A 13,523-nucleotide genomic window follows, 5' to 3' on the forward strand; every position below is an offset into this window, starting at 1 on the left:
ACAACTAGGAAATAGCATTGCTTTACACTGATAGAGGAGAAATAATGTATTGCCTAAAACCATTGAAAATAGCAGGAGTCTTTCATCATGATCATCATCAACATTAGTGACATGATAAACTTCCGAGGAGGCGTTAATATGACATTATACTGGCAGCCCATGCTTCACAGTCTCCAAGATTCCCCTCACACACACACACACACACACACACACACACACACACACACACACACACACACACACACACACACACACACACACACACACACACTATAAAGTTGTGGGTGAGCAGCAGCATGTGCCGTCCAGAGCGCAGCGCTTTGGAGAGAAAATAGCCTGAACAAAAAGTAGTGAGAGAGCGCCATCAATCGCACATCGGTCACACTCCCATGCGCACGGATTTGGGAACAAGACATTATTGCACATGTATTACACCGAATATTTCAACATGAAGATATTTCTTGAATAGCAGGCGTGTAAATGTGCACTCTCGTTGCACACATCGAAATGAATTGAAGGTTGTAAATAGGAAAACACTTACACTCCCCATAGGCTCATAATAAAACGTTGTAGGCTATTGTACTGTATAGGCAATTGTTTACTTTAATAGAGAATAGCATTAATCCATGCGGGAAAAATTTGAATCAAACCTATACCCAAGTAACCATTTTTATTTGCTTGGATTACCTCATAAACACTATTGGCACCGTGCGTAAATGTGGTAAAACATTGCCGACATTTGGGGAGTAAATTGTAATGTTCATGTTATGGATGCATGGTAAATGCAATCAAAAAGGATATTAGTGCATAGGTATTGGCATGATATTTCCCCATGAAATCCTATTTGATATGATTTGCCTATTATAAAGCCTAGGAAGGGATAAATAATTGAAATTAGACTAGGGAATAGAGCCGATCAAAGTTAACCGTTATCTCGATTCGTGAAGCGGGGGAGCGAGCTGGTTGTCTTATCTTCATGCCAGCAAAGTAGATCCGGGCGTGCGCAACGCGGAGAGATACTAGGGGGAATTCAGTGTGGAAGAAAGGGAGCAACGAGAAAGAAGTGGAAAGTGGATAGAGTCGCGGAGAGGGAAGTCCACGTAGTTACCATGCAGACGTTCGTACCTTACAAACTACACGAAAAACCGCCAAAATCCACGCCGTTAATGAGGCAATAGGTATGTAATGTGATGCATTTGTTTTTTTAGCACTTTTCCTGTGTATAAGCAAGTTGTCTTTGTGGTTTGTGAATCGGAGTTAAAAGTTGAGATTGTCCGAGCGGACTAGTTCTCTATAAGTGGCGCTCGAGCAGTGGACTGAAATCAGAGACCCTTTCATTCCCCCAGTGAAGTTGAACGTTTTAACTTTTTTCGGAAAGGTATTAAATAGGCTACTATCGAAATGAGAGACTATGGAAGTTGGTTACTGTTCTACGCCTTTTGTATATGTGTGGGACTTGTTTTACACATTGTGCAGTGTTCGCGGTTGGGGTATTGTTGCCATTTCTTTAAACAATCGGTACGTACATCTGTCTCAGGCAATGCTACCGCGTCTACGTGAAATGAATAGAAATGGGTACCGTTGGGGGATGGGTTGGACAATTAAACAACAGACAGAAAGCAATGATTTTATGAAGCTGTTTTTGTATTTTCCTTTCTTCCACGAATATGATTTCAGCCCCCCCAAAAAACATGTCAATATAATTTTTCCCCCTTTATGATTTGCCACGAATTGCCTAGTTCAACAGTTGGAAAATCCGGGATGTGTATGCAGACTTAGTTAAAAAAAAAAAAAAAAATTGTACATGTGTTTTATTTTACTTAAGTTTGCTTACTGACCTGACATGACTGTGCCATAAAGCCCTACACTGGAGGCATTAAAAGTTAGCCAATTCCCCAGGGGTAAAAAAATATAGGCTCAATGCATACTTTTTGTTGTTGAAAGTACTCATGCCTGCATTATGCTACTAGCCCCATAAAACACACACACATACATACATATGTATATGTATGTATGTCTATTGTCTATTGCAAACATACATTCAGCATACATTCAGCATGTGTTTTGAACAGATCTAAGGCAGCTGGACACCAGTGTCAGTCAATAGCCCGGCTGGGATGTTTTAACATTCTCCAGTGCTTTTCCCGATGGCAACTCTGTGTTTATTTTAGCACAGCCTAAACAGAAAATAGCCAAGCTCAGGAACTAAGGCCCCAGAGTCAGTATAGATACAGCTTTTAGTGCTAGAATTCAGTCGTTTTGATCATACACTATTTCCAGGCATAATAATGGATGTATAATGTACACATGAAATCCAATACGAGCACAAATCTGTATGCCTGAATGTCACTTCCTTTCGTATTAGACCATGTATTTTGAGTCAGTTTGTGTGTCTAGTTATGTGAGGACAGTGCTGCTTTCCTGCCATTTCCAACCCTTTCTTCGTGCAATGTATCCGCTTGAGCTATTTGCATAATGTCACGTAGATCAAAGAATTTCAAACATGTGCAATTTAGAAGATAGAAGGAATTGTCAAATGTGCTTATTATAGCTTTGAAGTCCGTTTTCGCTTGACCTGTAATTGAATAAGTGAGAATTGAATGCCGTGCAGCTATTTTGTCATTACCAATGACCTCCATCATCATTTGTACATAGAGGACTGAATTAAATGAGTACATGTTCTGATGTGAAGAGACTCGTCTCTGAATTGTGCTTTGAAACAGTAAAAAAGGATTTACGTAGTATATCTGTTCTGTTAAACCTGTTGCTGAACTCGTAAGAGGAATGCCGGCCAAGACAAATACGTTATTTGTCCTATATCTTTTCTCCCTCTCCCCCTCTGTCACAGAAACCCCATTTATCAGCCTGACCATCGTTTGTCATGCCGTTTAAATGAGCTCAGTGAGGCTCACAGTAAAGGGAGGAGTAAGGTTAGAGACCTTTGTCGAGCAGATATTAACAGCAGCCATTCACCGTGCCACTTTAAAACCACATTTGTTGGGAAGGTTCAACATTTAGCGCTTTTGCTTGTTAGCATAAAGACATATTTTATGATGCTCTTAAATTAAAGCACTGATCCATCCCTATTGAGATTTTCTGAAAAATCTATTAAAATGTTTAATTTGATGTTTATTTTTTTTAGCTTGTTTCTGACCTTCTGTTTTGTGTGTCTCCAGGTGGTTTGGTAGAGAACACGGTACGAAAATGGGGAAATACTTGACTTCACTGCTCGTGCTGCTCCTGCAGCTCCTCTGCGGCTGCACAGGGAACCAAAGGACGGAGAAGGCATTGGCCCTGCAGTTCACTCACTCTGTTTACAATGCCACCATATATGAGAACTCTGCTGCTAAGACCTACTTGGAGAGTCATGCCAAGATGGGCATCTACATCACAGACCCCACCTGGGAGATACGGTACAAAATAGTGTCAGGAGACAATGAGAACCTTTTCAAAGCAGAGGACTACATCCTGGGAGACTTTAGCTTCCTGAGAATAAGGACCAAAGGAGGCAGCACTGCCATTCTGAACCGGGAGGTCAAAGACCACTACTTGCTCACTGTCAAAGCCGTGGAGAGGGGCACCAACGTGGAGGCTCGCGCCCGAGTCCAGGTCCAGGTTCAGGACACCAACGACCTGAGGCCTCTGTTCTCTCCCACCTCCTACAGCGTCTCGCTGCTCGAGAACACGGCCCTACGGACCAGCGTGGCCAAGGTCACCGCCACGGACGCCGACATTGGGACCAACGGGGAGTACTACTACAGCTTCCGGGAGTGGACAGATGTGTTCGCCGTTCACCCCACAAGCGGGGTGGTGACGCTGACGGGCAAGCTGGATCACGCTGAGACCCAGCTGTATGACCTGGAGATCCTGGCCGTGGACCGAGGCATGAAGCTCTACGGGAGCAGCGGCTTCAGTAGCATGGCCAAGCTGACGGTGAGGGTGGAGCAGGCCAACGAGCACGCACCCGTCATCGCCGCAGTCACTCTGGCGCCCTCGGGCGCTGACCGCGACCCCACCTACGCCATAGTGACCGTCGAGGACAACGACCAGGGACCAAATGGGGAGATCGCGTCGTTGAGCGTGGTGGCGGGCGACCCCCTCCAGCAGTTTAAGGCCCTGAGAACTAGTCCCGGGAGCAAGGAGTACAAAATCAAAGCGGTCAAGGATGTAGACTGGGACACCCAGCCTTTCGGATACAACCTCACATTACAGGCCAAGGACAAAGGAAGCCCCCCCCAGTTTTCTTCAGCGAAAGTGGTACATGTAACATCCCCTCAGTTTAAAGTGGGCCCCCCTAAATTTGAACACGCTGTTTATAGGGTCAATCTCAGTGAGTTTGCCCCTCTCCACACACCTGTTGCTATGGTAACTGCCTTGCCAAAGTATCCACATTTGAAGTATGCTTTCAGATATAAAACAGAGAAGAATCGTTTTGCTATTAATCCAGACACTGGCTTAATTACCACAACTGGACCCATCTATGCAGATTATGCCCCTAAATTTGAACTAGAAGTTATTACCAGTGACAAAAAGGCAGCGACCAAGGTTATCATTGACATTATAGATGTTAACAATAATGCTCCTGAGTTCCAACAGACCTCTTACAAGGCCACCGTTGATGAGAATGTACCCGTAGGGTCCAACGTGTTAGCAGTGAAAGCCACGGATCTAGACAGTGGAGAGAACGGGTATGTGACCTACAGCATTGCCAACGTGAGCCCGCAGCCGTTTGTCATCGACTACTTCTCTGGTGTCATCGGCACCTCAGAAGAACTGGATTACGAGCTGATGCCAAGGATTTACAATCTCAAAATTAGGGCTTCAGACTGGGGTTCCCCTTTCCGACGGGAGGTGGAGGCATCAGTTACTGTCACACTGAATAACCTGAATGACAATAAGCCTCTATTCGAAAATGTCGACTGTGAAGTCACGGTGCCTAGAGACCATGGCGTGGGAGAGCAGATAACGACGGTGTCTGCAATTGACGCTGACGAATTGCAACTAGTGCGGTACGACATAAAAACTGGGAATGATCTTGATCTCTTTGAGTTGAACTCCAACTCGGGTGTGCTTTCTTTGAAACGAACACTGAGCGAGGGGGAGGCAGGTAAAGTGTCCTTCCATAGCTTACAGATCAGAGCCAGTGATGGAGAGCATGAGACTGAACCAATGATAATGAACATCACTGTCATCACAGCTCGCAAGCCTGTCCAATTGAAGTGCGTCGACACTGGGGTTGCTACCATGTTGGCAGAAAAGCTTCTTCATGGCACTAAGATCCACACCCCAACTGAGCCTGACGATAACTTAATGGACATCCATACGGTTAACCGCTACTCCCCTCAGTTTGCAGAGTCCTTCCCCAGTGTCATTGAGGTCAAAGAGGACCTTCCGGTTGGGGCTAGGGTAGTCCATCTAAGCGCCTCCGACACAGACAGTGGTTTTAACGGAAAATTGGTGTACGTTATTTCAGGAGGAGATGCAGAGAGTCGTTTCATTGTAGATATGAACACCGGTTGGCTTTTGGTTCACACTCCACTGGACAGGGAAACGACAGACCACTACACACTGAATGTCACGGTCTACGATCTGGGGATACCGCAGAAGTCCTCCTCGCGTCTTTTGGATGTTAAGATCTTGGATGCTAACGATAACAGTCCACAGTTCCTGCAAGACTCCTATTCGGTGGAAATAAGTGAAAAAACACCAGTGGGGACTGAAATCGTCCAGGTGGATTCCACCGATAAGGACCAGGGAGATAACGGAGTAATCAGGTATTCGATTGTGGCCGACACTGACCAGTTTGCCATTGACGAGCTGACTGGAGTAGTGACAGTGAAAAAGCAGCTGGATCGCGAGGTGCACCCGGTTTACATTCTGAAGATCGCTGCGTGTGACCAGGCGGTTAATGATCCTCAACTCGTGTCTACAGTGTTGCTGAAGGTCGTTCTTGAGGACGTCAATGACAATCCTCCCAAATTCATCCCGTCAAATTACCGGGTGAAGGTGAGGGAGGACCTCCCGGTCGGCACTGTGATTATGTGGCTGGAGGCTCACGACCCGGATGTCGGGCTGTCCAGTCAGGTACGGTACAGCCTCAGCGATAACGGGGACGGCAACTTCGAGGTGGACAAACTCAGTGGCGCGGTGCGCATCCTGCAGACTCTGGATTACGAGAAGAAGCAGGTGTACAACCTCACGGCGAAAGCCAAGGACAAAGGGAAGCCCGTGTCTTTATCGTCGACGTGCTTCATTGAGGTGGATGTAGTGGACGTAAACGAGAATCTGTATCGCCCGTGGTTCCCCTCGTTTGTGGATAAGGGATTTATAAAAGAGGACGCCCTCATTGGGACATCCGTAATGAAGGTAACGGCTCAAGACGAAGACAAAGGAAGAGACGGAGAAATACGCTACTCAATACGGGACGGCTCTGGTTTAGGGATATTCACCATTGATGAAGAGACTGGTGAGTTTCTCACTTTTTCCCCCTCTCTTTGTCATTACCATATTGCCCCTATGTGAAGGCCCATTTTGTTTATCATTTATTATTTAAGGCACCAAATGGGCATGCATGAATTTTAAATGACTGGGATGTGAAAAGGGGTGTAATCCCATGTATCTGTGCAGACTATGCTTGTCTGCCCATGTCCCCCCCCCCCTTCCCTGAAATATCAGTGGTGGGGGCAAATGGTGAATGGAGGTGAGGGTTGCTTCCTGGAGAACCGCTAAGCTTCCTGATTCCTTTCATTTTTCTGTCTGAGGGAAGAGAATTGATGGCAGGAACAGCTGGAGCAGCTGTGTCCAAGACCTGCAGTAGACATTCCAAACTAGTTGCCGGGGAATTAAGAGGATTGCTTAGTGATTTTACCCACTGACGCTCCCTTTCCCACGCGAGCATTTTGTTTCAATGTCGTAAAACGAGTCATATGCAAATGGCTAATGCTGCATGCTGGCTCGTCCCACATGAGATGGAACTTGTTTGTATAATGAAATAGTTATTTTTCTGTGATTGTCATATCGCTTTAGTATTGCAAATCTACATTTTTTTGTGTGTGTGTCTGGTGAAATGCATTTGCTGGCCTCTTTGTGGTCTTACAAAGAAAGTAGGAATACTTTTTTTCTCAGCTGCTCACGGACGTTAAAGAACCTGTGCCAAGGGTTTAAAAATAAGCAGTTCGGAATTCAAACGTTTTTTGCCACAAAAGGCTACTGGTAACCCTATTTTGGGTGTGTCAGACCTGGCTTGGCTTGCTGCCCTTGATTTTTAAACACAGTTACCATACTCTGGGTGGCTAAATGTCCGTTTTTCCCTCTTAAAATGTATTTCTGCATGGCAATATACATATTTAATGTACAAATGGGCCGGTGAAACTTGATGCATAAAACATTAGGTTTTTAGCATATATGTAGTCTATCCCCTAAGTCTGGAAGTCCAATGCAATGTCTCTGGAAATGTAATTTACAGATTTTAAAGTAACTACATGAGAAATTGATGAGAGGATGTTAATTTAGATTCAGGTGGAGACATACACTTTATTAAGCAGAGTAAATTAGGGCCTTCCGTGAACCTGTGGGGAAATCACACTTTCTTTGCTGGTAAAATTTAGCATGACGGGATGAGCCGGCATGAAGCATGGCTCCTTAAGGACCATCTGTCAGCTATTGTGCCTGTCCAGTCTTAGTGTGATTGTTCTCTGGGGTAGTTGTCAGATTGTTGCTTGTAGATAATTCTACCTCTTTTGTTCAAAACTTACTGAGGGAAAATGTAAACAGAGCGAACTGGAGGGAGCCTTTTGATTCTTGAAATGCAATATGAAACTCATCTGAGATTGGTTTAAAAATAGCTTCGGTCCCGCTCATCAAAATTTGTAGAAACTCTCACACACACACAATGCACTCTTTAAGAAGTTGACATTTTGAAACAAAGTGCCTTATATTTAGGCAACAGAGATTTCTGCTCTGTGGTTTGTTAGTTGAGACTCTGCCCTCGGCTTGGGGCTGTGGATCTTAGGCCGAAACTCAGAAGTGTTCTTGTTTCTGTGAAGGACACCCACTTTTTGTTTGAAATCCCACTCCTGAATGTATTGGATGCAGGTCACCGGGAGCTCCTGACCTGCTCTTCCTCCCCTGCCCTCGACCTCCATGGCCTTCAGAGTGATTTATCAGAAGTGGCAATGATAGGATTGTCCTGCTTTTCAGCCCCATTGTTTGGGATCACAGCCATAGCTGGTAGCAAACCAAATATGCCCAAGGCAACGGTGTGCCTCCTGGGGGGGGGGGGGGGTTGGTCTGGTCTGAGTCTGAGCAGAGGGGGGTGTGAGGTTACCACGTGAGGATTATGCTCTACAAGAAATCAATGTAAAACAAAGGGTGCACACCCAGCGTCGCTTTCACCCAGTCGTGCAGCTGCAGCTCGTGCTTTCCGACAAGTAGGAAAACAAGGGTTGAGAAGAAAACAAATGAAAAAGTGGTAAAATCAAAGGATGCATGCCAGAAGCCACACACACCTTAAGCTCTGGAAAAGTGTTTTTATGAGGGGGCTAGTAAGGGAAGGTTGGCTAACATCTGTGGCTGGTTAAGTTAAATGCCTTTTGGAATCTCATGTTCTCCTTGTGCATGCTTTTATTTATTCCCGGTATCCTCTTGAACCCCTGGGTTTGAGAATGGAGGGGTAGTGATGAGGAATGTGCAAATGAAAAGGTCTTTAGTGCCCATTCGACTCCCTTACCTCTCATCTTACCGCCAAGAAGATACAATTTTGGCCCTTTAGTTTTTCTCCTTAAGCCTAAATCTTGAACTTTATATTTAGTTACTAGCTTAATTTAGTTCAGTGAACAAAGGCGGAAATTCATTTATGTAACTTCAGCTTTCAATATATTATTTTACCCGATTTCAGGGTTTGCTTTTGCTAACAGCAGTAATTCAGCCATTTTTTTAGGCCAAGATAAGATTAACAAAACCCAGAAAGTTGTTACTTCTAAGATAGGAATCAACATGTTTTCCCCCTATCCAGTTCTTATTGTCCGACTGTAGACGGCTATATCTGCCAAACGTCTGGCCCGGGCCCCTCCGGATCGCTGACCCTTGTATTTACTTCTGCACATCACACAAACATGTTTAGAGCTGGGGGCTATGTGGAGCCCAGGTGAGATTTTGTGTGCAGTCCAGGCTAATTCTGTCCTTGTGTGTGCTCCGACACTGCTGTTGGGGTTATCGAGCTAATGGGGGCCTGACACACTTAAGGCCAGCTAGGTATGCCGCTAACCTGATTGATGTTTCCAGGGCCAGGCATGGAATCTAGTTCCTTGATTTAATAAACCTTTAGTTGGGAAAAGGAACAAACAACTGGAGCCTGAGGTCATGATACAGAGGGAAGAACAACAAGATGGACTTCTTTCACAAAGTAGGCTAGTTAAGGCTTCTAGTAAGAGGGCGGGGTTGTTGTGGTTGGGCGTAGAAGTTAGGGCTGGGAATTGCCAGGGACCAAGATAAGACATTATCACAATACTTAGGTGCCAATACAGTATTTATTGTATTTCTCGTGATGAGATATATATATATATATATAGTTTTGGTGCAGGTACAGCCAACTAGCTCAAAACTATATTGCGATATTGTCAATACGATATATCGTTAAAAAAAAGATATCCCAATATGTAACTGTACACCCCCCCCCCCCCAACCATCACTAGTAGAAGTTATTGTTGTGGGGTGGTCGAGGTGGTGAGTGGTATTAATTTGGGACAAAACCACTTGACATTCCATTCTCTCTGAATCTAAATTGAGATCGACTCTTAATGGTACTTCACTCTGCAGTGCACTATAAATTCTTTTCACTGACGTCCCTATAAAAAAGCCAGTAATGCTGCCGCTGTTGCTTAGGGAAGAGGGAGGGGTGGAGGATGTTGTTTGTCATGGACTGTGCTTAATTAGTGGCGAGGTAGGCTATAGGCCTAGACCCAATAAGTCTTGTACGGGTACATTGCTCAAATCAAATTGTATTTGTCACATACACATGGTTAGCAGATGTTAATGTGACTGTAGCGAAATGCTTGTGGTAACAATGTAAGAAATAATACATAAAAAAAATACTGCATAGTTTCCTAAGAACTCGAAGCGAGGCGACCATCTCTGTCAGTGCCATCAGTGAATCGATGTTGACCGTTCTCAAAGTAGATCAGTTAGACTTGGTGCTTGCGCTAAAGGATTGACTGCCGTTTATGAGGTCATGGAAGGGTCCTCTGTGATCAATTAAGCATGTCTTTCTGTTAGAACTCCTAATACCTTGTATTTCAGCCTTTGACGGAAAGAGCTAGTTCGACCAGACTCTCTCTCTCTCTCTCATTGTGTTTCTCCTCCAGGAACTGCTAGTTTCGATGCCGTTTTGACAGCACTATTGAAGTCATGTCTGTACGCTCGTTAGCCTACTTTGTGAACCGAGGTGAAAAACCAAGATGTGGTGATTGAATTTGCACTGATTCACTTAACAGGAGTGAATCAGTGCAGGAGTGAATCAGTGCAGGAGTGAATCAGTGCAGGAGTGAATCAGTGCAGGAGTGAATCAGTGCAGGAGTGAATCAGGGCAGGAGTGAATCGGGGGGGGGGGGGGGGGGTGAAAATGCATATTAATAAAAGTAGTAAAGGTGAACCAAGGTGTAAGGCCTTCATGCGGTGTGTTTGCATTTATGTAGGAAATACGTAAGGAATCTCAATAGCCCCAGTGGAATCGCCTCTTCTGTCCAGATGCTCGTTGGATAATGTATGCCATTGCCCTTTGCTCATTGGATAATGTATGCGTTGCCCTTTCACTTCAAACTGGAGGCAGCCGGTGTGCTGAAATGGCTGTGTGTGGAGGCAAATGAAATAGTTTGACGTGTAATGACAAAGTACTGTGAGCGTGTGTTTTCCCCTCTTCAATTTTGGCCTTCCTCCCTCCTCTCTTTCCCCAAATTGTCCCCCCCATTGCCCTTCCTGACGAGAGCGAGTTAGGGCCGACCCTCGGTGATGCCAGATAGGGGAGGTATGTGGCGAATGGTTTTGTCTTTTCATGTTTGGCTGCGTTCACTATTCCAGCTACGTCTGCACCACCAAAGCTTCATGGGAGATTGATTGAACCTAAGCACCCAGGCCCTTTCCCTTCTATTTTTTTGTTGTTGATTCTATACACAGAAGCTCAAGCCAGAAGTGTGACTTCTTCAGCACACTCAAGAGCCACATGACTCGTAATGGCCTTTGCTTGAGCGCCGTTGCCGGGGGCGACAGGGCCAGGAATGTGCTTTCGGGCCAAAGTTGATTGTCGGGTGCTAAATGAAAAGCACACTTTCCCCAGTTAAAGTTTGTTGCTTCTCTCTGTCCATTAAGTCTTTTTTTTTTTTAGAAACCTGTGAAGGTGCCGCGTGCAGATGGCGTGCTCGATTGTGAGTCAACTCTTGTCATGCTAATCTAGGCAATTCAGACCCGTTATTGTGTGCCAACCAATAATGGTTGGTGACATTTTGTTTTCTTTTTATGTAAACTACTGTAAATTATGACTCTACACACGTTGCTAACGATACACGTACAGGACTGCAGTAACTACATGTTTGTCACACATTTGACAGAAAAAAAAGAATCCAATTGATCTTAGTGAAGTTTACTGGGATATATTTGATTGTTGAAACTTGGGCCGTGTGTGTTCCCCTGTTACTTTGGAAAAGACCTGCAGTTCCCTGTAGCATGTTCACCTGAATGTGAAGTCGTTGTTCTCCGATCATAGCCCCAATCAAAAATGGAGTTTACCGCAGTGAAAGGGGTAACCGACAAAGGCTTAGCTGGCTGTTTCTTTTAAAGCATCTCTCGATATGATGCATTGGCTCTCAAAGCGTACCTGACTGAATGTCAAAGGGAAACAGTGCTTGGCTGAACGAATCCTGAGGTTTCATGTGTTGAGAGACAGCCACTTAAAAAAAACAAACGAAGAGAGATGAAGATGCTCCTTTTTGAATTCCCCGCCCGTCATGTTCGTGTTGTCAAGCTGCCAACGTAAAGACCAAAGACAGGAAACATCAGAATAACGGTAGCATGACCAGAGACAGCAGCTTAATGGCACTTGGTTCAAATCCAGTGTTATACAGATGTAGACACCGACATGTTTAGGCCTAAATGCCATGGTTGCCTCTTAGGGTTGAAAAGCTTGGGACAGAAAATGCTGCCCAAACATGCATTTAAACCCACATACTGTCCCAACCTTCCCGTCATAACTCTCAACAACCATAATGCCTTTTAGTAGGCCTAAACGCCACTCTAATCTCTAATCTCCGAAGACAATAAAAATGTAATGAAAAAAGAATCAACCTTTTGTAAATGTCAGCACGGCAGCCTATTGGAAAACGAGAGCAGGCCTATATTTCAAAGTGCCTTATCTGTCTAAAAAAAAAATACCTTTCCATGGGAACCGTTTACCGCGGCGCATTGAGTACAGTCGGTGTCAGTGGGCAACTATCTCAGGGGGCTTCGTAAACATTTTGCGATAAGGGGAAAACAGACGGTACATCGCGCCCACTATCATCAGAGGAGCGGGGCATGGCACCGAAGGGCCGGGAGGGAACAGGGCTTAAATTATAACGTGATATTAAACCAGGTGGCGCTTCTCACAGGCCCACTCTGAGGCCTTTTGAAATAATACTGCGCTCTGTGGCAATGGTAGCTGCCTGGGCATGTCCCAATAGGCTTCCTCAACTGGAATTAATGGGCTAAATTCTACCAGAGAAAAATCCCATCAGGCATGTTTTCATTGCATCATTTGCCTTTCGTTCATTAAAGACTCTCGCTTTCACTCTGTATCTCGCTGCGTTCTCCCCTCTCCCCCTCACTCCAGATGAATGCAGCCATTTAAAAAAAAACTTTTTCCTTGGGCCAGAGAATCTAGAATAGGATTCTTATTTTATTACACAGTGTCATCAAGCTATAGTTTTGAATATCTATGCCGCTTTAAAACGTTAATGCCCCCCTGGTCTGTTGATGCAGTTTTAATAAAGGGCAGTTGTTTAGTGCTTTTAGTTAGTTCCCTCCCCCTTTTAAGACCATATGATTATGTAGAGTGAAGCACACTGCTCCACATTGTTAAGCTGGCTGAAATGATTCAGTTTGTCTAAAGTTTTAAAGTACCATTTCCCTTAAGCCCAGCTGTTGATATGCCTCCGGTGGCGATTTTATACAAAATGCACAATGTTGCGCGGAGCGGAAGTGGTTGGTGGGGGCACAACTCAGAGGATCGCCGGGTCAAAGAGAGATCAAATCACATTTTGTTACAACAAGTGTAGACTTTACTGTTAAATGCTTACTTTACAATCCCTTTCCTAACAGTGCAGAGTTAAAAAGTACGCAAATTTGCAAAAATGAATGGGAAAAAAATTAGAAACACAATAAAATAATAATAATAAGGAGGCTTTATACAAGGAGTACCGGTACTGGAGTCAGTGTGTTGGGGTACTAAGTAGTTGAGGTGATTGAGGTTATAGGTACATGTAGTTAGGGGTTAAATT

The 13,523-nt window shown here is 44.7% G+C and overlaps 1 protein-coding gene and 1 long non-coding RNA gene across 10 annotated transcripts in view; both read left to right on the forward strand.

Moving 5' to 3' along the window:
• LOC149980128 (uncharacterized) overlaps positions 1 to 13,523 on the forward strand; it is a 297,110-nt gene that overhangs the window by 14,071 nt on the left and 269,516 nt on the right. The gene's annotated exons all lie outside the window — the stretch shown is intronic.
• The window catches only part of LOC110534409 (protocadherin Fat 1), a 100,441-nt gene that overhangs the window by 844 nt on the left and 86,074 nt on the right, over positions 1 to 13,523 (forward strand). For 7 of the 9 annotated variants that reach the window (XR_005034193.2, XR_016483862.1, XM_036933521.2 and 4 more), the window contains exons 1-2: positions 367 to 1,178; positions 3,177 to 6,466. Coding sequence is in view for 7 of the 9 variants with exons in the window: in XM_036933521.2 (XP_036789416.2) it covers positions 3,205 to 6,466 (3,262 nt within the window). In the remaining 2 variants the exon portion in view is untranslated. Of the gene's footprint in view, positions 1 to 366; positions 1,179 to 3,176; positions 6,467 to 13,523 lie in introns of those variants that run through there. The other 2 variants (XM_036933522.2, XM_090187319.1) reach the window with 1 other exon arrangement.

Source organism: Oncorhynchus mykiss, chromosome 10, assembly GCF_057628025.1.
Source record: "Oncorhynchus mykiss isolate SJ-2025 chromosome 10, ASM5762802v1, whole genome shotgun sequence".
Taxonomy (NCBI): Eukaryota; Metazoa; Chordata; class Actinopteri; order Salmoniformes; family Salmonidae; genus Oncorhynchus; species Oncorhynchus mykiss.